Here is a 24762-nt window from a genome sequence, read left to right on the forward strand (position 1 = left end):
AATCAGTGAGTGCTAGAGGAGAAAGTGATTAGATCTGAGAGCAGATTGTTGCCAGGGGCATGGAGGTACATTTGGAAGGATTGAGACCTCCATGGCATTTTCCTGGGCTGCCATGGAGTGCTGCACCTTCAGCTGATGGTGCTGATGGACAAACTCAGCTCATCTTTGCTCTTTCTGTTCTTCTCATCACTGGTAGCACAGAACAGCCTCTGGGTTGTGGAATCTCTCAGTACAGATGGCTGTAGAAATTGTAGAATAATTGGTATTTCCAGGTAAATGAGGGGTGCTTTTCCAGACAGGTTGCAGTAATTTGGCTGCTGTTTGTAACATGTTCACACTCATTATAAATCTCAGAAAGGAACTTATTTACTTCTATTTAATAAAAAATGCTTATTAGAGTTGTAGCACAATAATTACATAAATACATAGTGACAGCAGTGCTTTGGAAAAAAACCTAAAAATGTGTGTTAGTCACTTCAAGTTCTTCAGCTTTGGTGCTTTTACACTGGTTTATATTAGTGCAGATCTGTGTTGGATTTTGTCTAAAAGCTTCTGTGTTGTGAACGTGGAGTTCTTCAGCATAATGTTCTCATCAGATTCATTTGTTTCTGGAGAGACTAATAATTGCAAATTTAAATATGTGTAAATGATAATCTGAGTGAACTGTTTTTATGAATAATTTCCCCAGGAGCTGCTTTCTCCCTTGTTCAAATTTAGAATGTATTTTTCTCTTTACCCTTTCAGTGTGTTTATGTGTCAACTACCTTCACTATCCATTGTTCAGTTCTGAATTCAATCAGCAATGTTAAGTGCTCTGCCTGATGTTTCTGGCTTTGTACCAGAATTAATGTTGGCAATATCTTTTATTTACTAGCATTAAAACATCTGTAACTGAGAGAACAAAACCAAGAATATATTGTTACCAAGCAGCTAATTGTTAGAAATGAACTTTTAGAGAATCCTAATAATTGAACAAAAAAGACAAGTTATGCTATTCCAGTGTTTGACTGGAAATAATTGGGTTTATTTTTGCTGATCACACATCTGATTTGTGTCATCTGTTGATCTGGTGGAATTTCTGGTCTGACATTTTTTTGAGGTTGTCTTACAATAAGAGATGAAAGCTTATATTTGTAAAAACAGTGTTTTAGGACAACAATATTTTCCAGGCCTTCTTTTTGTATTTAAAAAACAATTCCAAGGATGCTTTCCCTTTAATTTTTTTCTGAAAGTACAGTGGAATCTAATCTTAAAAGTCAAACCACAAAATTAAATTAGAGAGAATGCTGTATTTATCTTTGATTCGAAACAAAAAAAAAATTAGTGAGTTAATTTTATCACAGATCTTTGGATTGAATGCTGTCTGCTGTTTTCTTCTGAGAGCCAGTGGTCTGCAGGAAGAGAAAAAATGTGCAGCAAAGTCTAATGAGCATTTTCTAAATAATCCTTTCTGTTCACCTCTCTGTTTGTTCCTTGGTTTGCTCTGCAGGTTGAACTTCAGTTCCAGCTGAACCGCTTACCCCTCTGTGAAATGCATTATGCCTTGGACAGGATTAAAGACAACAGCATTTTGTTTCCAGATGTCAGCATGACTCCCACCATCCCCTGGAGTCCCAACAGGTACACAACACCAACCCTTTCATAGCAGAGGTTGTGCTAATGCAGCACTGAGCTTCTCAGAGCAGATGGCTGAGATCTGTCCTGGAGCAGGGAGCAAAGCTCCTCATTCCTGCTGAGGGGTCAGAGCAGGGACTGCAACTGCACTGAATAAACAAGGGCAGTGATCCTCCCAGGGCAGAACCCACTGAGGTTTTGTGTGCCTGAGCTGGGGGCTTGGAGCAGTCAGAGTTCAGCTGTGGTGCAGAAAGCAGACCTGCTGCTGTTGGTTACTGTGCTGCCATCCTCCACTGGAAACACATCCTGTACAGGAACAGAAATGCCACTTCAGGAGTTTGCTGTGCAGAATCCCAGCAGTGCTGAGTCCTGTTCACTGATCCATTAGTACTTCAGAGCTGCAATGAGCCCAGATTTCCCCAGATCCCTGAGGATGTGCTTGTGGAAGGTGTGGGAATGACTCCTGCAGGACCAGCCTGCACTTGCAAGCAGCCCAGAGATTTTTTCTGTACATGTCTCACAGTTTCCTTTATGAAATTATAAACCCCTATGTTATATAAATACTTCTAAAGAAACTTAAGGCTGATGCAGTGAAAATAGTTTGTCTGCAAGAGGAAGCTGAGGGAAGAGAATTGTGAGGCTGTGTGGCTCAGGGAGTATGGTCAGTGTTCTGCTCTTGATGAAAGAGGCATGAGGTTTGTGTGCTTGGAGAGCAGGGAAACGAGAGGAATGTGGAACTGATAGTCTGTCTGGCCTGGGAGGAGCCGTGTGGGGTCTTGAAGGTGAGAGTTAGGAGTGTGATTGTGCTGCAGGATAAACCAGGAGATAGCCCAGGGCTGAAAAGGAAAGATCTGTCAGAAGCCTGAGACTGAGATACTGTAAAACAAAGATTACTGGAAAAATTTTAGCTTGTCTCTGGAAGTGTAAGAAGGTAAATCAAAGGGTGGGATCAGTGTTCTGGGTGGGATAATCACTGTGTGCATCAGAGCTCTGCCAGCACTGAGGGGATGAAGGGAATGGTTCTGTGCAGAGCTGCACTACAAAGCTAATGGAGGGCAATGACAATCTGTTCACTGGCTTAATTAGCTTTTGAGTGAATCTTTTAAGAAAATAGTGTTGAAGAATAGTTTGGAAGCAAGCAGTGATTTCTATAAAAAGGAGGTAAGTCAAGTAGGGTGGAACTTCTGTCTGAACTTTTATTTTCCATATACATATCAGTTGTAGTTGATATGGTGGTATAATTTTTTGTATTTTTTGTATACATAAATAATATATGTAATGGTTGTAGTTCAGTTTAAATCACTTCCATCTGGTGGCTTGATTTGTCCTTCCTTAAGAATCGAGTTAACTCCAAACTGTCTTCCCTGTTTTTCTTCTCTTTTTGTTTTATGTCCCTGTTCCTTTCCAGTATTTCTTAGTCTCTTGCCAGCTTGTTGTTCATAGGCATCTTAAAAGTTAGGAGTTCAGTCAATTCTCTCTTGATCTTACTCCCTGTTGCTAACTACTACTGAACAGACACTTTCTCAGTCTGTAAGAAGTGTGGTGCTCGTAGCAAAGCAGATCACATTACTAAAGTATGGCCATATGTGCAGCAGTGACAGGTGTTTTTTACTATGCATGTCTACTTTTAAATCTGTCAGCGGGAATATTAAAAACTCTGTCTAGAGATCTTTAACCTCATATGCTCATTGGAATTTTCTGAAAGCATCTTCCCCCCATGCTGGCAGCACTGGCTGCTTAGAGCAAAAATCCCTTTTTTAAGACTGCTTTCCAGTTAGAGGTGTGTGCCTTGGTGATCTTTAAAAAAAAAAAGGAGTAAAGGAAGTTTGTAGTTAATTGGAAGCCAGTAGTTTTTTAATTTGATTGTAGATAACTTCTACCAAGCCCTGGGGTTGTGTAACTGTTGGCTTTAAAGCTGACAATGCAAAGGCTGCAGGGAAGAAACATAACAAATATACCTATTATTTGGCATGATAATGGTAGGAAATCATTGTATGTTTAGTTGCTTTTGTTACTAGGGGACAGTGCAGTATATACTTCTAAAATGGGTGTTCTGCAGGTTGATTATTGTTACATGAAATGATGTACATTGGGAATAGATTTAAACCCCCCACGACTGAGTTATTGCAAATACCAAATTTTTATGATTAAAAACGTGTGATTATTTTGCTAGATCTGCTGATTTGTTTCATGTGCCTCAATGACAATCCAGCAGCTCTGCAGAGGCTCTTTAATTCCTGTAACACTTTTGAAATCTCCCCTCATTCAATGTCTGCCTGGCAGTGGCTTTTGGAGCCTCAGTTGCTGACGCTGTGGTTGTTGTGCAGGCAGTGGGATGAGCAGTTGGACCCTCGGCTGAACGCGAAGCAGAAGGAGGCTGTTCTGGCAATCACCACCCCCCTGTCCATCCAGCTGCCTCCTGTGCTCATCATCGGTCCCTATGGGACAGGAAAAACCTTCACTCTGGCTCAGGCAGTCAAGCACATCCTCCAGCAGCAGGACACCAGGTGAGAGAGGAGCACTGAACGGGCACAGCACCCCTGAGCTCAGACAGTGGATTTTCTGGCCTAAATTCAAGTGGAAGGTAAAAATACAGAATTTTCATCCAGCTTAGAGACAAACAAACCCAAACTGTCCATCATTGTTTGGGACGATAAAGTGATGTTATAATCTCAGCCTGTATTTGCCATTTAGATCAAAATGAATAAAAATGGAAGTTATGTAGAATGGCTGCGATTTGCTCGGCAAGGGAAGTTTGGCAGTGTGGTTGATAACAAAAGCTGTTCTTTAAAATCAAGTCTAGATTAATGATTACAAAATAATTATTGAAAAACTGAGCTTTAAATTTTCTGATAACTGAGGGGTTGAGCTGAGTGCTGAATCATGGGAAGTGCAGGAGCTTAGTGAGTAGTTTCCTGAAGAGGAATGTGCTGAAGATGGCCACTGTTTCCTTTTTTTTGTATTCTACTGCTTTGAATTGTTTTCTGTTTCTTCATTGCTTTTTTATTTGCATCCATTTATTCCAGCAGGATTCTCATTTGCACCCATTCTAATAGTGCTGCTGATCTCTACATAAAGGATTATTTACATCCATATGTAGAAGCAGGCAATCCCCAGGCAAGACCTCTCAGGTATTTTTTTAAGGCTTATTATGTATCTATAAAATACTATTCTTAAGAAAAGGTGTCTATAAAAAAGGTTAATGAACTTTTAAAACATAAAAGCATATTGGCATTACTAGCAGTGCTTTTCAAAACAGCCTAAAAGGAATGTGAAATATTGTAACATAATTTTGGGTCATTTGTTAAATAAAGATAAAGACATCCTTTTTTAAGCTTTTATTATTCTGTTGATAAATGTGTCTTTCCTACTGAGCAAGCTTTTGATATGCTTCCCTAAAAGCTACTATGATAAAATAAAATTGTATTTTAATTTCTGCAAATTTTGACTTACATTTACGAGGCTAATTTGGAAACTGGGGCTCCTCACCTGGCTTCTTGGAGAAAAATTTTGATGTCTTAGGAGCTACTTATTTAGAGAATGATGTGAAAGTAGTTTGGCCTCTTCTGATCAGTCAGTTTGAAGTGATTGTTTATGTACTGGAATGTGCTTACCAAGGGTGTTTTGGGGAAATTAGTTAAGGGGAAAGAAAAGTGGAAGCTTAAGAGCAAGGAGGGTAAACATGCATGGGAGTGGTTAAGGAGGATTTATTTATGGACATAAATCTGCTCCTGGGAACATTTTGCTCAGTAATCACAATGTATACTTTATACTGCTAACTTGGTGTGTGTATATATATATATTAAATTATGGGCATCATTTTCTGAATGCCAGTGGGTGAGTTCATAATATTACTAAGGGATTGACTCTGTTTACTTGTTAGCTATTAAAAGCCATCCTGGACTTACATTTTATGCAATGTCAGTAAAGGCAGAGCAGTTATGTGAAAGGACTGCATTTACAACAGGTGTGAATTCTCTTAGCTCTGCTGGCTTTAGGTGCTCTGTGACATTTCAGACATCTGGCCAAGGAGAAGAAGGCAGAGGGTTTTTGAAAAGATATCTTTGATCTGCCTGCATTTTAACACAGATTATCTTAAGGTGATTTGTAAAGCATTTTGTGATGAAAAACATTATGGTGTCTTAATTTTCTGGAGGGAAAAAATGTGTGTAATTGACACTTGTGGGAATATTGAAGTGTGATTTCACAGAGCAAGGAATTAAATACAGTTTTATTGTTGCCAGGCAGTTTTATTGTTGCTCCTTGTTTTCAACTGTAGTCCAGGCTCAGAAATAATATGAAAAACATAAAAAGTGATATTATTCTTATGGTTAAAATCTATGTACATATTTGCCAAGAAAATCACAGCACATAATTTAAAAGTCACTGAACATTTGAATTTAAGTCTAATTGTTGTGGTATTTGTTATGAAGCCTTCAGAAAGTGCTGCTGTGGATTGTCTGATGCTTTTCAACTAGTCAGGATACCACTATAAAAAATGGAAGTTTTAGAGAGTGGAGGCACCTCTGGAGTTGTGTATTTATGTTAATGGATCCACAAGCATGTATGGTTCAAATAAAAAAATTGACATATAACTGTTGTTTGAGCACTAAGTGCATTAAGCTGCCCTGGCAGGAGTTGAAGGTCAATTTTTCTGAATCAAAAGCTGCAGTTGTGTGAGACTCCCAGCTCAAAATTAATTATAGATGTACCTCCCTCACTGACTGTTGTAAAGGTGGATTTTCAAATTAAAATCATTACTGTTAGATTAGCCAGGGTGATCTGAGCCTCTTGCAGTAATTTAAAGGAAACGTCAAGCGGAGTGGAAGCAGTTAATTATTCAATGTAGATGTGCTGCTTGCAGAGTTTGTTGTGTTTCTAAATAACTGAACACTTTGCTGTGGATTTCATCCCTTATTTACTCTACAAGTGATGAATTGGCTTAGTGGGGAGCAGCATAATATTTTATAATATTTATGTTGTTTTTTAAAGAAGGAGAGCTAAGTTATTTAACATTTTGTACTGAAAACGGTGTAGATATTTCTGTGGGTAAGATGTACAATAAATAAATTATCCTGTCAGTGATGTGACATGAAAGTTTGAAAAGTAGAGTTTGTGGGGTTTTTGTTTAAATACCATGTTATAAATTTGTATTTTTTTCCTTAATAAAATAACTTCCTATGCCCTTTGGAAAATGCAAAGTCAAAATGAACACTGAGAATTTATGTTAAATCTAAGTTCTGCACCTAAATGAAATACCAGTGAAGCCTGAAGGCCAAATTCTCATAGTCTTGATGCCCATAAACAAAATATTACCCAGAAAAAAACTGTGCTGCTGGGTTTGATTAGATGAGTCAAGTGTATTAGGGGCACACTCCAAATACACTCCAAAACCTGCCTTTTTACTGGAGAAACTTGACACTGAAACAATTTCATATACTTATGGAAATGAATGCAGAAATGTTTCTGGGGGAATGAAACCCAAAGCCAAGTTGGGAGGCTCATGAAGTGCTGCTGTTTGAGGGTGAGACACTTGATTTTCAGAGCTGGAGCATTAGGCACCTTCAGAGGGTGAGTCAGAGCTGTGAGAGGAGTAATTGCCTCCTAATTTGTATATTCTTTTCCCCCTGGATGTGTCTGTCTCCATCAGCTGCTAGAACCTTCTGCAGGTGGGAGAGCTCTGTAGCAGGAGAATTCTGATTATCTCCCTCTCCTAAAAACTCCAGGCAGCAGATAGCAGCAATCCCTCTGTATGTTTCTGGGTTGAGGTATTAATTTTAATATTATTTTACCTGCATATTTCAGATTTAATTGCTTCCATACACTGGTTTTGTATGGAATACTAAGGAAAAAGGAAAGAGGTTGATACAGCCTTTGTCCACATATGTAGTATTTTTATTTATTCCTAAGTGTGTTCTTGCTGACTGTCAGTTGAGCAGTGTCAAAAAATAATTTGATTCCATGGAAAATATGTCCCTGAAACCCCTTCAGTTCAGTTATGTAGTACTTTGATGTGACATACATGTGAGTCCTGCATGTATCCTGGAACCAGGGAGCTTCAGGGTGTGGCTGCCAGCTGAGAGTTACCCAGGTTATAAAATATAGTCCACAGGAGCAGCTAAGAACATTTTAGAAGTTTAGTCTTTTCTTTAATCCAAAGTTAAGGCCATATTACAGAGTGAAATGTTGTGATTTGTGTTAAGCTGGTAAATCCCATTTTTGTAAGTGGTTCTTCCAACTTAGAGGAAGAAACACCTAATAATGAAGTTATAGGTGACTTTGTTGACCTGAGTTGCACCTGAGAAGGAAAGTCTTTGCTCAGTGAGGCTTAACTTCTATCACGACATTCTCAAAGTAGTCACATCTGTCAGGAGGTTTTATGCCAGTGGTGAATAATAGCTCTGGGATACCTTTTTGATCTCACATCAAAATAAAAGAAATTAATGGGTAAGCAGCAATGCAGTTTGAAATGCTGTCAGCCAATCTGTGAGTCACCCACAGTTGAATTTTTGTAATAAAAGACTGTGCATGGTATAATAATGTCTAATAACCATAATATTTTGCATTTCAATAGCACCTTTCATCCAAGAGTCTCAAAGTGCTTTACAAACATAAACTCCCAGTAAACTCAGTAATCTCACAGTACTGTGAGCTGTGGGTTAGAGTATTACCTCAGTTAGGGCTGGGAAAGGGAAGCTCACAAAAGCTGAGGATAAAAGCTGGAAGAGTAGCAGAGTTCTCTCACTCCCTTGTAGCTGTTAGGCCATGATTTGGTGTTGCTACATTGATGTAATAACAGTTTATCAGATAAAGCTCATCAGTTTGGTAGCTGTGTTCAAACCTCATGGAAAATAAGCCCCTTTTTTCCTTCCCAGGGTATATTTCCGAAATCGCTGGGTAAAGACTGTTCACCCAGTTGTGCATCAGTACTGTTTGATTTCAAGCACACATTCCACCTTTCAGATGCCACAGAAAGAAGACATTCTTAAGCAACGAGTAGTAGTTGTTACTTTAAATACATCACAGTATCTGTGTCAGCTGGATCTTGAACCAGGTAAGGTAATTTCTAAACAAGAAGAATCCATTCTTGAGAAATATCTTCCTCTTGCCAGTGTTGGTTCCTTACCCAATTCTTGGAACTGTTGAAAAATAAAGTAAACAATGATAATCTTAAAATGCTCTTCTGCTTTTTTATGAATAAATGTTTATTACAAAGCTGTAAATGGCTGGCATTCTAATTAACCTTTTGCTTATTCTTTTTTTCCTTCTGTAAAAAAAAATTAAATAAAGAATCAGTACTATCTATGATCTGGTGTTTCTGAGATCCAAGAGGGAAAATTCTGTTTGAGAGTCTGACTTTGAATATTATGCTCATTAAGGTCATTACTCAGTGGAGCATGTAAGCACAAATACACAGAGAGCTTTTTTCCCTTGTTTTGTGAATTGTTCAGCTTTGCAAACAACTCCCACACATACAAGCCCTGTCTTTGTTAACATGATACATTTAGGGTTGTTTTCTAAACTGAAATATATTAGACTTATTTTTTGGGGCAGAGGCTGCTTAGGGTTTATTATTTTCCCGATCTCCAAATTAAATCCATCTGCTTTTGTGGAGAACATGGAATTTCTTTACATGAGTTGTTAGGGCTGTTTTTTTATGGCTACATTTAAGCATTTGTTGCAACAGAGAAAACTAATATGGAATTTATGGTAAATATTTTTGGGTCTTTAGATAGAAATAGCTGCTTTGTTTGGCAGTGAGCTGTGTACAGTCATACCATAGCAATGTCTGTGCAGCTGTATGAAATTCATATTTTCCAAAGCAAATTGCTACATTTTTATGTATGTAATCGTAATTGGATGGTACACTAAGTCCTCTGATACTTTGTTTTGAACCTTAATATATCACAGATATCAATGTATAAAACCACTTATTTTCTGTACCTATCCTGAGTTTAGATTTCATGAAATATAAGTCTACAGTGGGGAAGTTCCTTTCCAAGTGCATGTTCTCCAGTGCATAGATTCCCACCCACCCACCAAACCTTTGGTCCAATATTATCATAAGATTGAATTGAAATTTTCCTTCAACTTCTGTTCCTTTTTTCCCCCCCAACATTCCTTTAAGCCCATAACCAGCAAAGTGCTCAGGTATGTGTGCAATTTTAATGGGAATTTAGTATATAAAATAGTTAGTAGGACTCAAGGACATGAGGAATTCCTTGTCATTGTCCAAAGCTCTTCAGTCTCATGATGGCAAAATGACTTTCAGAATTGAGAAATCTCTTTGCCAAGAGACATTTCCTCTTGGTGTAAGGAGGGCTCAGATAAAATGTGTTTAATTTCATGTTAATCACAAGAAAGAGGCAGACCTGGGGCTCCTGCTAATGTCACTGGCAGCCAGGTGACCACAGTTGGTCGTTTGATGGGTTTGAAAGTTGTGTGGTTTTCAGTAGTTGCTAGAAATTTATTTGAGTAAGGCACACTTCTTTTAATTCTAGTTTTGGTTACTATCAGATCACAGAATGTAAAGTTCAGGTTCTTGTTTTGTTATCAGTGTTCATTTGATCATGTTTCAAGTTTCATTTATTTGCTGATACCTCTGTTTTACAGGGTTTTTTACACACATTCTGTTAGATGAAGCTGCTCAAGCTATGGAGTGTGAAACTATTATGCCTCTAGCATTAGCTAATAAAAACACAAGAATTGTCTTGGCTGGAGACCACATGCAGGTAAGAGCTATGGAGTTTTTGAGTATGAAGTGCATATATATAATATTGGTATTTATGTATTTAAGTTATTTATCTGCACCAAATTGTATAATAGATGGGGAAGCCAAGGACAATTCCAGGGACATTATTTGAGTAACATATGGGAATATTTTTTGCACTCAGGGGTTTATGAATGGTATTCCCTGTTGATTTTTAAAAGAATTCAAGAAGATGGAGAATTAGGATTTAGACAACTTTAAAGCTTTATTAGAAGCATCCTAATCTGGTGAGGATTTGAACAAGTGAGAAATGGGAAACTGAAACTAGCCAGTGCTTTCATGTTTCTGCAGAGTGCCTGGGAGCTGCTCGGTTTGGAGAGTTTAAAACACTGATTATTCCTGTCATTTTACAGCCTGTAGGCACAAGGAAGCATGCTTGGAAAAGTCAGCTTTACTTGCTGTATTGATTTAGGCCAGATTTGTTTTTCTAGCTTTGCCTTTAGTTCTCTTCCCATCTCCCAGCAGCAGTGGAGTGGATGTTTGCCTTGGTTGAGTAACAAACTTAGAATGGTGTTTCCACCTATGATTTAATTCCACTGGATCATTTCAAGTCATGATACTAGGAATGTTAGGGACTGGGATAGTGCATTTTAAATCCTGATCTCAAAAGGGCTTTTCAGGAGGTTGGAATTCTTACTTCAGTCTTGACTTCATCAGCCCAACTGGGTGAAGTCTTGGCTGGGCTTGTGTGTCTCAGGCTGCTCTATAGCTCAGGGTCTTGCAGAAGATCCTCTATCAGGTGTCCAGCATTTAAATTTCAAAAACTAATATTTAGCTGAAGTGAAACTGAGAATCTGAATCATACAAATTCAGAATGACAGAATAGATTTGGCTTCATTTCTGCACTTAGAAATTGTATTTTAAAGATCTCTTTTTCATCATCTTTGGTTCTATTTTTCCTGCTGTAATTGATGGTGGTTTTATTGTTAAACAAGCCCAGCAGGAGTTTAGTGTAACAGTAAATAGGTCACTGGGTTTTTGTTTTTTCGACAACATTCTATTTAGCATTTTAAATTGTGGTAAAATCCTTTATTTTCTGATCTGTGCTATTTGTAGTAATAATTGTAAAAGTGGTTGTCAGAATAATGGTGTAAAGTCATTCTAAATACAGTTTGGAGAGTTAAACTTAGATCTAAGGGCTCTTTGCATAGTCATTGAATGTTTTATTGTTCCTTTAAGACCATGCCAGTCTCTAGTCACTTTCCTGGTGGGAATGAACATTTCTGTAGAATAGCCATGGTCTGTCTTCCAACAATAAATGCACATTAAAAGGAAGGTTTCTTTTTTGGTTTGATGCAAAATACCTATGTTGGGAGCATGAAATTGTGAGTCCACATATTTAGTTACACTTTCTTTGTGTGTGTGTGTCTATTACAGCTCAGTCCTTTTGTCTACAGTGAATTTGCCAGGGAAAGAAACCTCCACGTTTCCTTGCTCGACCGACTCTACGAGCACTACCCTGCAGAATTCCCCTGCAGGATCCTGCTCTGTGAGAACTATCGCTCCCATGAAGCTATCATCAAGTAGGTGTGAACTTTTTCACTCTATCATGTGCTTCTTCCTGCTGCTGGGAGTGAACAAAAGAGCCAAGCACAGCTCAAGTGATTCTGTCCTGAAATCTTGGTTGTTCCAAAGTGGATTAGGAACTCTTTGCTGTAGGTGTTTGTGCCACAGACCCCTCGTTCAGGTGGGGATGCTTTGGCTGTAAGATTTGCACACTAAACCAAAGAAGAGCCAACTTGCCCTTTTTAACCTCTGTGCAGGCTGTTATATAGGCTCTGTGCTTCTTTGAACCATTTCAGAATTTTAGATTTACTGGGGTGGATTATCTTGGAATGGTGAGCTGTGGGCAATGTAAGGAACATATGGATATGCAACTGTGAACAGAAAAAAATAGGTCAAATTTTGAGCATGTTTCTTTACTGTTGACATCTTCTATTACTTCTTTCAAGACACATTAATCAGTGGGTTTGCATTTTTATGCTATGATAAACTAATGGCTGCCAGTGTAATGAGCTCATCCATGAGCTGTGCTGGAAAGAATAAGTGCAATCATGGGGAAAAATGCTAAAGTTTAAATCCTGGCTCAAATATGTACTGTGGAATATTATGTTGGTATCCAGTCATACTAATTAGGTTATCACTGTGTTCAAAGCAAAAGCAGAAATATTTAAGTGCTCTGGGGAATCAAAAGTGAGAATGTAAAATATTTTCTTACATAGCTTGATCTGTCTTCACTTTATGGACTTTGTAATTATAGTCTGAGTGCTGCTAAATTTCTTACACATTTCTTAAGTTTCTGAGCTTGAAATGAGAGAATATCTGTAAAGGAAGGGATCATTTCAGCTTTTGTTTGGAGATCACTTCCATGTCATTTGCCTCAGAAAGATCATAAAATTTCACTTCAGCAGTTGGAGTTCAGACAGGGAGTTCCAAGAAAGATTCACTGTGTTAAACCCTGAGGTGAGGATGAGAAACACCCCTGGGGCTGGGTGGCTCTCAGGTGAAACCCCAGTGTGCCCAGTTCCACTGGGAAGTGTTGCTGGGTGAGGTGACACTGCTGAGCACTCATGGTGGTCCCTTCAGGAGATGTCCCAAGTCTCCTTTTTTGCATAATTTGCCCTGACAAGCAGGACCATGAAGCTTAGGACAGAAGTGTGGGAAGATGAAGAGCTCATTAATCATCTCTACCTCACTGAGGTGGAGACACCATGAGAAATTGAGGAAAGAATGAGCCATTAGTTCAGCCTGGCTTTGGAGCTGTAATTGGGAAAAGCCAGCCCATACAGAGAAGTTTTGTTGTTTAATGAGATCTCATTACTGAAAGTTAATTTGCAGAAGAAATGTTTAGTTTTGCCCCCTGGCAGCTGTGGAGTGCCTGCTTCAACCCAACCCCCAGAGGAGTCCAAATCCTTCAGGGCTGTCCAGGGTAAGCCAGTTCAGGGCAGGGCTGAGCTGCAGTGCTTTGGTGGAGGTTTGGGAGCAGAAAGTTCCTTTGGCTTTTCCATGAGCAGCTATTGCAGTGTGAAGCTGCAGTAGCTGGAATCTTGGAATGACTAGGTGGAGCCACCAGCTGCAGTGTCCTGCTTTGGCTGTCTGCATGCCAGGCTGCACTCAGGGTACTGAGTGATGGCCAAAGTACAGGAAGGTTGGAAGCTGAGCCTTGGGAAGTTAGATGTTGCCAAAATTCACTAATTACTGGAAGCCAGTGCATTGGTTTAGCTCTACTGTGCAATAGCATAGAGGATTTATAGCAACCTGCAGTCTCTCCTTGCTGCCTTTTTGTCTCATTCCCTTCAGTTTGCCTTTTTCCCTCCTACTTTTCACCAGGAGGTAGTTCTTGCCTGATTTCTTTTTCAGTCAGCCAGCTGCTGGAATGGCTGCTGCCAGCAGAGGAGCTGTGCTCTGGTTGTGTCTCTGGTCTCTAGCAACATAGATCAGCCTGGAGTAGAAGTCACAGAAGAAAAGCTTGGCTGACAGCTGAATGCTTGGCCTGTGTTGTGCTCAGTGCACACGAAATCTGTAGTGAATTTATCTTCCAAGTTCAATAACTCCTAACTGACCATGAGCAAGCTCCTTGTCCAGCCTGGGGAATAACCAGTGCCAGACAGCAAGTGCTCTTTTTGCCCACTTTCCAGCCACCAGAACTTCTGAGCGAAACATCAGTGAGAATGAGAATGTTCATAGCTTTGTTGAGCTTCAGATGAGAAGAAAAAACAGCCTTTGTAGAAAAAGTGTTGGAAAAGCATATTTTTAGTGCCTTCTGCTGTGTCTGTAGTAGGGAAACATCAGTTCAGAGAAATCATTTGAAGATGCTGAATAGTAATCAGTGGTTCTGTTTTCCTTATGAAGTATTTTGTGGTTGCATATTTCATCAGGGAGATTTGCATATTTTATCAGTGAGCTCGTGTAGACTCCACATTTTACCCTGTTTTGCCTTGTTACAGTTACACATCCGAGCTTTTCTATGAAGGCAAATTGATGGCAAGTGGAAAGCAGCCAGCACACAAAGATTTCTACCCTTTGACTTTCTTCACAGCACGTGGAGAAGATGTGCAGGAAAAAAACAGTACAGCTTTTTACAATAATGCAGAGGTAACTCTTTGCTTTTACTGTTGATTGTTTTCTTAAAGCTCCACGCCCCCAAATTTGCTGCTTTATGCTCAGTGTGGGTGGAAGACATAAATTGTCCTCTGCTAGGAGAGGGGAACATGGAGTTTGCTAAACATGATGTAATGAAAATTGCAATTGTAGTAAACATTTCCACTAATTTACCTTCTTTTTTCCTTTGTAAATTACAAGCCACATATCATTCTCCAGGCTCATTCTTCAGGATGTCTTTGCTGATAATTTATGTGACATTCTGATAGATGTATCTTAGCAACTGAGAGTAACTGTGATTTGAAGTAAAACTTAGATTTCTTTGACTGTTGTAGAAATGTTCCCACTCAGATAAGAGTCCTCTGGAGTAACATTTCACATTTGCTTTAATATGTTTAGGATCAGTGTCTAACTGATAATGTGCAGCTGAGATTTTTTAGGTGAGAACTTATTCTCAATCTGTTTGGTTCGCATAGATTTATTGGTATTCTTCAAAAATTACTTTCATTCTCGTTCCTTCCCTTGTGTTTACAGAAACCAGCCAAGCCAAGCCCACCAAAACAAACACATGCAGCAGCACCCACCTCCCTCCTTCTGACTTGATAACACTTCTCATAGTGGGAGATGCCTTTTTCCAGTCACCTCCACTTCGGGGAGGGAGAGAAAATCAAATAGCAGTAATTTTCTAAAGTTCAGGAGGAATTTGAAGTGGTTAGTGCTTGCCATGAAGCACTGCAGAGCTGTCTGTGTTTCCCTGTGTTAATCATGGTGTTCTTCATCTGCTGCACTATTTGAAACCTCTTTGTTGTTGTGCTGCACTTGCTAAACATTCAGAGCTGTGTTAAAATATCATCTTAAATAAGAAGCTGCAATGACTTCTGGACACCTGACTGCTTTTATTAATCTACTTGGATTACTTTGCCATTTAAAAAAAGTTGTAAAAGACCTAAAAATATCTTCAGTGGCCAAGTAAGTGTCTGAAAACTGTGAGTCATTAATAGCCACAGGCAGAACTGAAGGACAGCGGCTGCTGAAACACCAACAGAAAAACTGAAATTAGATGATGAGTGAGATGTTTTCTGTTTGACCCTCAGTGGATGTTTGCATTGGGGCATCTTGTGCTTCACTGATGCGTAGATAAAGAATTAATCTGGGAAATACACTTGCCCTTGTTGGTCTTCATTTTAAAATTTCCCTATGTGGTATTAATTCCAAATGCATACCCAGAAGCTATATACTTGCAGAGAATCTTGCCAAAATACCTACAAAAGATCATTATTTTTGTGCTGTGGTTTTTATAGATATCAAAGTTTATTCTAATGTCCTTTGTCAGTAGAGCTGGCTTTTGAATGCAAGAATTGATGTCACAAAAATATTCAGGACTTGCTTAAAAACAGTCCCATGTTTTCACTGTCCTCAGAAATTGCCAAAAAGAAACTATTTGTGACTTTTAAAGGATAAACAGATTTTTTTTCCTTTTAAGAGGCTGTGCTTGCATTTGTGGTGCTGTAGGAAAACTGCATCATCAATTACCATGCTTTAAATAGCTGGAAAAATATTTATTGAACGCAAATTAAAAAAGAAAAGGAATCACAACCCTTCTATAAAGTTACTCAGAAATGCCTTTTGCAGTGCAGAACCTCTGGTGTGTTGAGATGAGCTGCTCTGGCTGGCAGGAGGTTGCTTTGAGGCTGTCTCCTTCCAGGAGGAGCTTTTCAGGTTTTATTACACATTAGTCTTCTCAGGTAGCACATTTCATAGTATCTCAGAGAGGTGAACTAGCAATTGATGAATAATCTGAAATTCCCAATGGTATCCTTTGGAATGGGAAATGATTGTGCTCTGGGATATGGAGTGTCTGTCTAGAGTTATCAGACTCTAAGATGACATATATAAAATCCAGAATAGAAATAAAATTATAGCTATTTCAGCAGCACATTTACCTACAGAAATAAGATGAAGTATGGCAAGAAAGATCCTAGTGCACTTGACATTTTCATAAGAACTTACGAATGAAAATTAAGATTATTAATGTAATTTTGAAGTTTGTAATTTAACAGTGACTTTTGTGGGAAAACTTACTTCAGGATAAAGAAGGGCACTGTACAGTAAATCCATTGTTTTATTCCATGATATTTTAGAGTATCACTGTAGGATCATTGCTTGTGTAACACTAAGCGTTTCAGAGCTCCAAAGTTCCAATTCTCTTTCCATATCAAAGAGCAATGCTGGGTGGAGCATAACTTCAGAATGCTGCTTTTCTTGGCAGGTGTTTGAGGTGGTGGAGCGTGTGGAGGAGCTGAGGAGGAAGTGGCCAGTGGCCTGGGGCAAGCTGGACGATGGCAGCATCGGCGTGGTGACTCCCTATGCTGACCAGGTGTTCCGCATCCGCGCCGAGCTGCGCAAGAAGCGCCTGTCGGACGTCAGCGTGGAGAGAGTGCTCAACGTGCAGGGTGAGCAGGGCTGGGCTGAGCCAGGGGAGAACTAGGGGACTAACTAATTAATTATTATTAAATATTATAAATAATATTCATTTATTAATTCATAAAACTATGCTGAAGCACCTGTCGGACGTCAGCGTGGAGAGAGTGCTCAACGTGCAGGGTGAGCAGGGCTGGGCTGAGCCAGGGGAACACCAGGGGACTAACTAATTAATTATTATTAAATATTATAAATAATATTCATTTATTAATTCATAAAACTATGCTGAAGCACCTGTCGGACGTCAGCGTGGAGAGAGTGCTCAACGTGCAGGGTGAGCAGGGCTGGGCTGAGCCAGGGGAAAACAAGGGGAACTCGAGTAATTAATTAATGAAATTATCCTGAAGCGATGGGAACAAAAGGAGAGCTGGGAGGCAGCTGTTCCTCCATAAACACTCACCATAAACCGATGGGCGTGAGCTTCATCTTTTCTCAAAATTGGGTTCAACCTCACTTAGAAAATAAATTGAGTGAAAATTGTGAAACCTGATAGTTTTTTAACATCTAAAAGTGTTACATGTTTGAACATTTTAAACAGATAGATTTTAGAGTTCCAAACACAAATTGAACAAAAATTTAGCCTCAAAATGTTTTACTGATTTTTTTTTTTTTTTTTTTTCCCATCTGTGGAATGAACTGTAAGAAGGAGTCTAAAAATTTAGGTGTTTCTTCCTGAAATCACATTGATAACAAGGATTTTGTGTAGGCATAGCCTGTTGCTAGGTTGCACTTCTAGTCAGTAATAAACAAAGGCAGATGATAAGGTAGCTGAGTGACAGTGAGTGGTTTGCTCTGTTTTTTCATGGTGGATATTCATGTATTTGAGAAATTTTAAAATATGAATCAAAAATGTCCAGGATTTTTTTTTTAAGGTAGAATAAATAAATTCAAGATTTGTTATTGACTGACTGGCAGTGCTGTAAAGATAATTAACATTACAGAAAGTTCAGGAGTGATTAATATCAAGGTGAAAAAGTAAGTTTCTTAAAGAGGAAATATTCTTGTAATAGAATATGCTATTTATAGTGCATCTTCTAAAAATTTTAGATCTTATTATTCTTGCATAAAGCTCTTCATGTGAAGGGTAGCTGTGAGTTCAGAACATCTAGGTGTGAAATCTGGCTGGCAAGTGAAGTGGTCTGGTCGTGGTCAGAGCAGAAATAGCAACAATTATCTCAGACATGTTTTTTGTTTCCTTTTAGGAAAGCAGTTCAGAGTTCTGTTCCTCAGCACAGTACGAACACGACACACATGCAAACACAAGCAAACTCCAATTAAAAGGAAAGAGCAGTTGCTGGAGGATTCAACAGAAGACTTGGATTATGGTTTTCTGTCTAATTACAAACTTCTCAACACTGCCATTACAAGAGCACAATCCCTGGTAGCTGTGGTGGGAGATCCTATTGCTTTGTGTTCCATTGGGAGATGCAGGTACTTTATCTATGTTCCTTGGTTAATCAGGGCTAAGGGGGCTAGAAAATGTGTTTATCTGTGACTGATGGATTTAGGAAAATGATGGAAAATCATGTATAACAGAGAAAACAGTGAGCTACCTACCCCTGGCCATTGATAAACTGTCTCTTCATGTATTTATAGTTGCTCAAATTTTCACTTTACACTAACAACTGAACGTGCTTCATTTTACTTTATAGTAGGGATTTTTTGTATACCTTTTACAATTTTATATACAAATAAAAGTAATACATAATTTGGAGTTTAAAATTGTGATGTAATGTGGTATTTTAAAGTTAAATGTTATGGCAGTCATAGGATGGTAGAAGACTTGAAAAACATTATTTGTGTTTTGATAGGTCTTCATGACACTAGGAAAAAACACATTAGGATTTGAGTGAATTTACATTTTATAGACCTAAATGAAGAAATGTGAAAAATGCTGAGATATGTAAACACTTACGTTAAGAGTTCCAAGTTTTTGTTCTTCAAAGGGTTTTTTCGATGGAAGAGCTGAAATTTTGAGATGATCAGAGATAAACCCTCCAGCTTATTCTCGAAGTGAGGAAACACTGCACTGACTACATTATTAAAATAAAGCTAAAAATACATGTTAGTTGTTATATCTATGTTGTGTTCTACTTTCCTGAGCAGTGCTGCTTCTACTGTATTGAAAAGGAATGTGGTTTTCAAAGATCAGAGTTGAAACAGCCAAATGGAACTCAAACCTTTGTTTACTGTATTTATGAAATGTAACCTGAATTTCACTTCCCTGCTGGGGCCTCATCAGGAGCAGCTGAACATGAAGGCAGTGATCTCTAAATGGCTTCTAACATCTTATTGACAGAGAAGTAATTATTGTGGGTTTAGTTAATTTTTCCCTGAGCTGGTTGGGGTTTTTAGGCATGGGCTGGTTTCTGTCATGAGCTGATGAGAAAGAGCCCCTGTGCCTCCTGAGTGCTCCTTCAAAATATCTGAAATAGGGTGTGCAAAAACTTAATAAAATAAAAATACAGCTGTCAGCATGGTAAATAAATGACAGTGCTGGCAGTTCAGGATTGAGTTTGCATTTTGAAGACCAGCAGCTGTTTGTAGATGTAGAGCTGTTCCAAATTATAAACTGAAAGATAATTAAGAAACAAGGAGCACTGAAACTTTATTAAGATGTATCTTGAGCTTTCCCTTTAATACACCATTGTCTTGTTTCGCTGAATAATTGAACATTCACTCTTTGAAAATAGTGCTGGAGGGGCTCAGGGAGGCTGCTGGGAAGATGATTCTTTTTTAGTACAACAGGAGTAGAGAAGTCTGAAAGAAGTGACATTTCGTTAGGAAAAACAGACCTCAAAAAAGTTGAGAGTGTACTTGAATTTTATAAATATTCTAATACCTGCCAGGATGAGTCAAGACTGTGATGATAGCTGTAGAGAGCTTTGTGAAGGATGCCCAGGGTGATCATTACATCCTGTGTGCTCCAACTGGACTAGACAGGGCTGTTGAGGCAAACACCCCTTGGAACTCCCAAGCACATCAGACTGAGACTCTCACATCAGAGAATAAAAACAGCATTTTATTCTCTGTTCTCACAGCCCAGAACAAGTGTTCATGTGTAGAGAGGCTGCTCGGGGCATTCGCAGCTTTCTGAGCAGAAGGGGATGAGTCTCAGTGGAATTGTGGTGGTTGGCAGTAGGTTTGGTGACTGAATTGATTAATCAGAGGGAATTCCATCGTTAAAGCATCCCAGTGATGTATTTAATTTTGGTTTTTAATTCTCACTTGCAAGATCTATTTGCCTTCGAGCAAAAGTGGAGAAAGGGCCAACTTGCATCCTGAATTTTAAAAGAGCATTTCTTGCCTCTATAAAATCACAACAGAAGTGGGCTTTTAGGGTAAACTATTTTGAATTCTTAGATACATCAGTAGCATCACAGCATTCTTGCAAGACAGACTTTTATTCTTTCTCACAAAGTCAGCTACTCAGCAAAACCTGGCAGTGCTGTTTCAATGAGTGTGCAGCAATCTCTCCTTTTACAGGTTTTGGGGAAAGAGCAGTGCTTGCTGATAGGGCAGACCTTGTTCAGAAGGGTGAACAAGCAGGAGTTGCAGTCAAGCACACCTTTACTCTTGATATCTTTGAAAGAGACAGCTCAGTCAGGTTTGTTGGGTTTTTTACAACGTGACATCTTCAGACCTTACTTAAATATCTTTTAAGCTTCAGTAACTTCACCCAAAAGGTTCCTTTGAGGTTAAAAAGAAAATCATAACTGTAAAGTTTTTGTATAGATCCTGCTGTGGATGTTAACAAATTTTTTTTTTTTTGATAAAGTAGTAGAAAGATGTGTCATGAGAAAGCAGAAGACAGGGAGGAATGTTCTTTTATTACATGATTTAAATAACCTTCCAAAAAGTTGGAAACAGAATTTTCATAGACAAGTCATGTCATCTGATGGTTGGTTGTGGCTCGAAAATACTTCTGTATGTTACAGAAAAATCTGACATGCAGTAAAGTGTATGGATTTGTTTGTTTTCCATCAGAGGATCTCAAAGAATCTCTAGAAACTCCCAAATTGTTAATCTTCTCGTGCCTCTGAAGTGTTTCACAAGAGTGGTTCTGAGGGTGTCTCTCCGCTTTGGTATTTGTTATCCTGAATGATCTGGCTAAATTTGGAGAATGCTCTTCTGGGACTGAGAGTCTGGATAATTCCTGTGACTATTTGAGCTTCAATAAATGCCTTAAATCACATACAGTCCAGAATTTTAAGCACTGAGTTTGCTGGTTTTGGTTTTCTAGGAAAAGATTTCAAGTTGGAGCTGTCCTTGACATGAATATTAAATGTGGAATTCACTCTGTGCTGTGATCTGCTGCACATGGACAGATCTGTGTGTCCATTTTTAAATGACTGGGGAGCTTCACTCTGTGCTGTGGGGCTCAGATCAGGGTGGATGATTGGAGTGTAAAATGAGCACACAAAGAAACATTAAATCTGTTTTAATTTTAACAACAGCCATTGAGTCTTCCTCACTGTTTGTAAAAATTGCTTCTGTAGGAAATTCTGGGAAAGGTTTATTGCCCTGTGCCATGAGAATGAAAGTCTTCATGGCATCACGTTTGAGCAGATCAAAGCTCAGCTGGAAGCTCTGGAGTTGAAGAAAACCTACGTGTTGAACCCTCTGGCTCCCGAGTTCATCCCTCGAGCTCTGCGGCATCAGCACTCAGCCAACCCCACCAAACAGCAGCAGTCACCTCCAAAGGTAAAGTGCTCTGGCAGAAACTGCCAGTGGATGGAGAGAAAGAACATAAAAGGTTTATGGAACAAGCTGTTTGTTTTAAAATTGCATCAATGCAATCAGAAATGAATGCAAATTCCAGAGGGATCCTCAGCATTTTCAAGTGAAAGCTCTAGACTTGTATTATCATAAAGTTTTTAGCAATCTAGCTTGGGGTTGCCCAAGCCTTGTTTCCTTGCTCAAACACACCTTGGCTCACTCTGGCATGTGCACTGCAGTGTTGCAGTGGTGAATTGAGCCATGGCAGCTCAGGATTTAGATAAAGCAGAGCCAATCCCCATCCTGTGCTCCGACTGCACCCTAAGAAACAACAGACAGTGACAAGGAGCAAAAGGAGCCAACAAAATAATAGCCAAAAGGGATTTGGTTTGGTCTAAAAATCACATTTAAAATTCAAGGACTTACGTTATGTAAGATAATTTTTTGATGTAATTAAAAATATGTTGTAAACCGGTTTATTGCATGGATTAGCTGAGTGATACTGTCCTTCAGAAGACTAGATTTCATTAGCATCAAGAGGGCAGAGAGATAAAATTACCTCTGAGTGGTAATTTCATCAACTCTTTTTATGAAAGCAGGTGAAGAAGTGATGAGAATGCATAGCTTCCTTAGCATGAGAAAGAATAACACTAAATTTTAGAGCTTTCTTGGGGGGTGATGTATTAGTAATGAATTCTATTTTAATAGTTCTTTGTAGTTTATATCAAAATCATTTGGGTTGTAATTTAATTAAATTGTGGTTAGAGATGGAACTGAAATGCAGCTCTTCAGCTTTGTGATGAACTCAGTGTACAGGAAGGAAGAGCTGCACATATTTCCCACAGCTTTGCTTTTTTGTTCCAGGCTGTATCATTGAAATGAAATTTTTACGACAGGTTTTTTTAATACAAAAAGGAAAGCCTTCCCTCTGGCAGTCCTTCCCAAAAGGGAGCTTGTAAGTGAGAACATTTGGTTTCTTCATCAAGATGCATTACCTTCTGAAACAAACACCAGATTTCTAAAGCTTCTAGTCGTGTGTCAAAACACTGGGCTTACAGAAAACCAGAAATTACAAAATTGTCTTTAGAAGCCACTGCTGCACTCTCATTTTTCATGAGTGCTTCAGTTTTTTCCTTAATAATATAATATCATTAGTAATACTTTTAGTTTCCTAAGTGAAGAAAAAAAAATATTTGAAAATGCAGGTATAGTATCCTTAGAAAAAAAGGGTGTGAGTGGTGGGGAAAGTGAGTCTTGTAAGTAGACAGCTCTGTTTATTTTCCTTTAGTTTGTTGGTAAACTAAGCCCTTGTGCTGTTCAAACTGCCAGCACTGTATTTTCAGCTTAAGATCTGAAGTGTTTAAACCACCTGTATCATCATTCTAAATCAAATCTTCCCTCTGAATGCCACTGACAGGCAGTGAGTGTGTGCAGCAGCAGCAGAGCAGTGAGCAGGTAGGAATCAAATCCACTGAGAATGTGGCTGGGATCAGGGATGCATTTCCCTTTGTTCAAGGGTAAAAGCAGATGGTTGGTTTTGCTTATTTTAGACATCCTAAGTACAGTATTTAACATTAAAAATGAAAGATTAAAACCTAGTGTTGGTGTATTTTGTAGCAAACAAAGAAGAACAGTCTCCAGTACCATGTTTTTTGATGAGTTTATGGACGTGGTGCAGGTCAGGGATTGTCTTTCCCATGTGGTGAAAAGTGATTTTGTACAAACAGCACCTTCTTATTCAGCAGAATTGCTCCTGGGTTTATGTAGGGACAAAACCCTCTTTGCTGTTTAGTTTTTTAAGAAGGGAAACGTTTCAGTGTTGTCTCTCTGAGAGGCAAACAGCATGGAGCTGGGAGGGCTTTGCCTTTGCCTTTGCCCTGCTCTGGGCTTGGCTGGGCATGGCAGGGAGGAAGGAGAGCTGGATGGGGACAGCTTTGATTGGAGGTGATGATGTGGAAAGGGAAGGTTTCCAGAACTTGGAGCTTCCCTCAGGGTGCTTCACGTACAGTAAATTAAGCTCTGAGTTTACAACTTTCCTACCTCCCACTCGCTGCCTGCCAGCTTTTGGTCTGGATTTAGGCACTGAAATCAGGGTGCATCAGCATCCCAGACATTCCTGCAGTCAGTGAGGACCACAGCTCCCTGCAGAGCTCTCTCTTCTCCATTTGTTGACTAAAGGGAGATCCAAGGAATGATGAGGCTCTTAACTGCCTGCAGCCACCCAGGTCTTGGTCTGGGGTTGCTCTGAATGCCTTTATGTAGTGTGAATTTTTATATTCCAAATGTGGAGCGAGTTTGGAGAGGAAACTGTGTGTGTTTGTGCTCCAGTGTTGTCAGTCAGAGCAGATCTGGGGTAGGTTTGGGTATTTTGGAGATGGGTGGGGAACAAGAACCTTGGTGAGAAAATCTTTGAGAAATGGTAACAATTAAGTTAATAACAGACTATTCTAAAAGGATTAAGCCATCAAAACAGTGAAGAGAAAAAGACAAAAGAAGGGCACCAACTCCCTTCCCCAACTTCCAGGTGGCCTCAGTTGACTTTTATTTACCAATCTGATACAGGGACATGCTGAAGCTCCTGTTGAACAGCACAGCTCCTCTCACAAACTTACGTAATTATTTTCTTCAAACTTAGGTAATTATTTGCTATTTCCATTTTAGAAATATGGCACCTATAAAATGCAGGTCTGAGAGGTTAGAACAGAGGTTTGTCAGGCTTGTGAACAACCAGCTCGACTCTGGCAGTGTAAGAGATACAGAAATGCTGTGTGCTGTCCATGTGTGAGTCAGGCTGGAGCTCCTCTACGTTATTATGTTGGATCTTCCTCTGTTGAATAAACAGCTTTCCTTTGTTGAAGTGCTGCAATGAGAAGCAATTATTATTTTATTTTTCCATAATTCATTTTTCAAATGAGAGGAAAATTTGGAGACCAGTTCTTTAATCTGGTTTATGCATGAGTCAACATTGTCAAACAACCTGTCTTTGTACCCTGACTAATTTGCTCAGACTGCTGGAAAACTGCCTAGACTTATCTCCTGGGCAAGAAAAGTTTTGCAGCATCAAAGCGTTTTTAGAT

At 39.1% G+C, this 24762-nt stretch overlaps 1 protein-coding gene across 7 annotated transcripts in view; it reads left to right on the top strand.

Moving 5' to 3' along the window:
• The window catches only part of HELZ (helicase with zinc finger), a 77405-nt gene that overhangs the window by 37536 nt on the left and 15107 nt on the right, over positions 1 to 24762 (top strand). For 6 of the 7 annotated variants that reach the window (XM_085077326.1, XM_085077329.1, XM_085077331.1 and 3 more), the window contains 10 exons: positions 1490 to 1620; positions 3942 to 4121; positions 4641 to 4745; positions 8490 to 8668; positions 10228 to 10346; positions 11762 to 11907; positions 14332 to 14479; positions 16755 to 16938; positions 18169 to 18397; positions 21466 to 21670. In XM_085077326.1, coding sequence (XP_084933452.1) covers positions 1490 to 1620; positions 3942 to 4121; positions 4641 to 4745; positions 8490 to 8668; positions 10228 to 10346; positions 11762 to 11907; positions 14332 to 14479; positions 16755 to 16938; positions 18169 to 18397; positions 21466 to 21670 — 1626 coding nt within the window. The remainder of the gene's footprint in view (positions 1 to 1489; positions 1621 to 3941; positions 4122 to 4640; positions 4746 to 8489; positions 8669 to 10227; positions 10347 to 11761; positions 11908 to 14331; positions 14480 to 16754; positions 16939 to 18168; positions 18398 to 21465; positions 21671 to 24762) is intronic. The other variant, XM_085077328.1, reaches the window with a different exon arrangement.

Source organism: Lichenostomus cassidix, chromosome 18 (genome assembly GCF_008360975.1).
Source record: "Lichenostomus cassidix isolate B80296 chromosome 18, HeHo_3.0, whole genome shotgun sequence".
Classification (NCBI taxonomy): Eukaryota; Metazoa; Chordata; class Aves; order Passeriformes; family Meliphagidae; genus Lichenostomus; species Lichenostomus cassidix.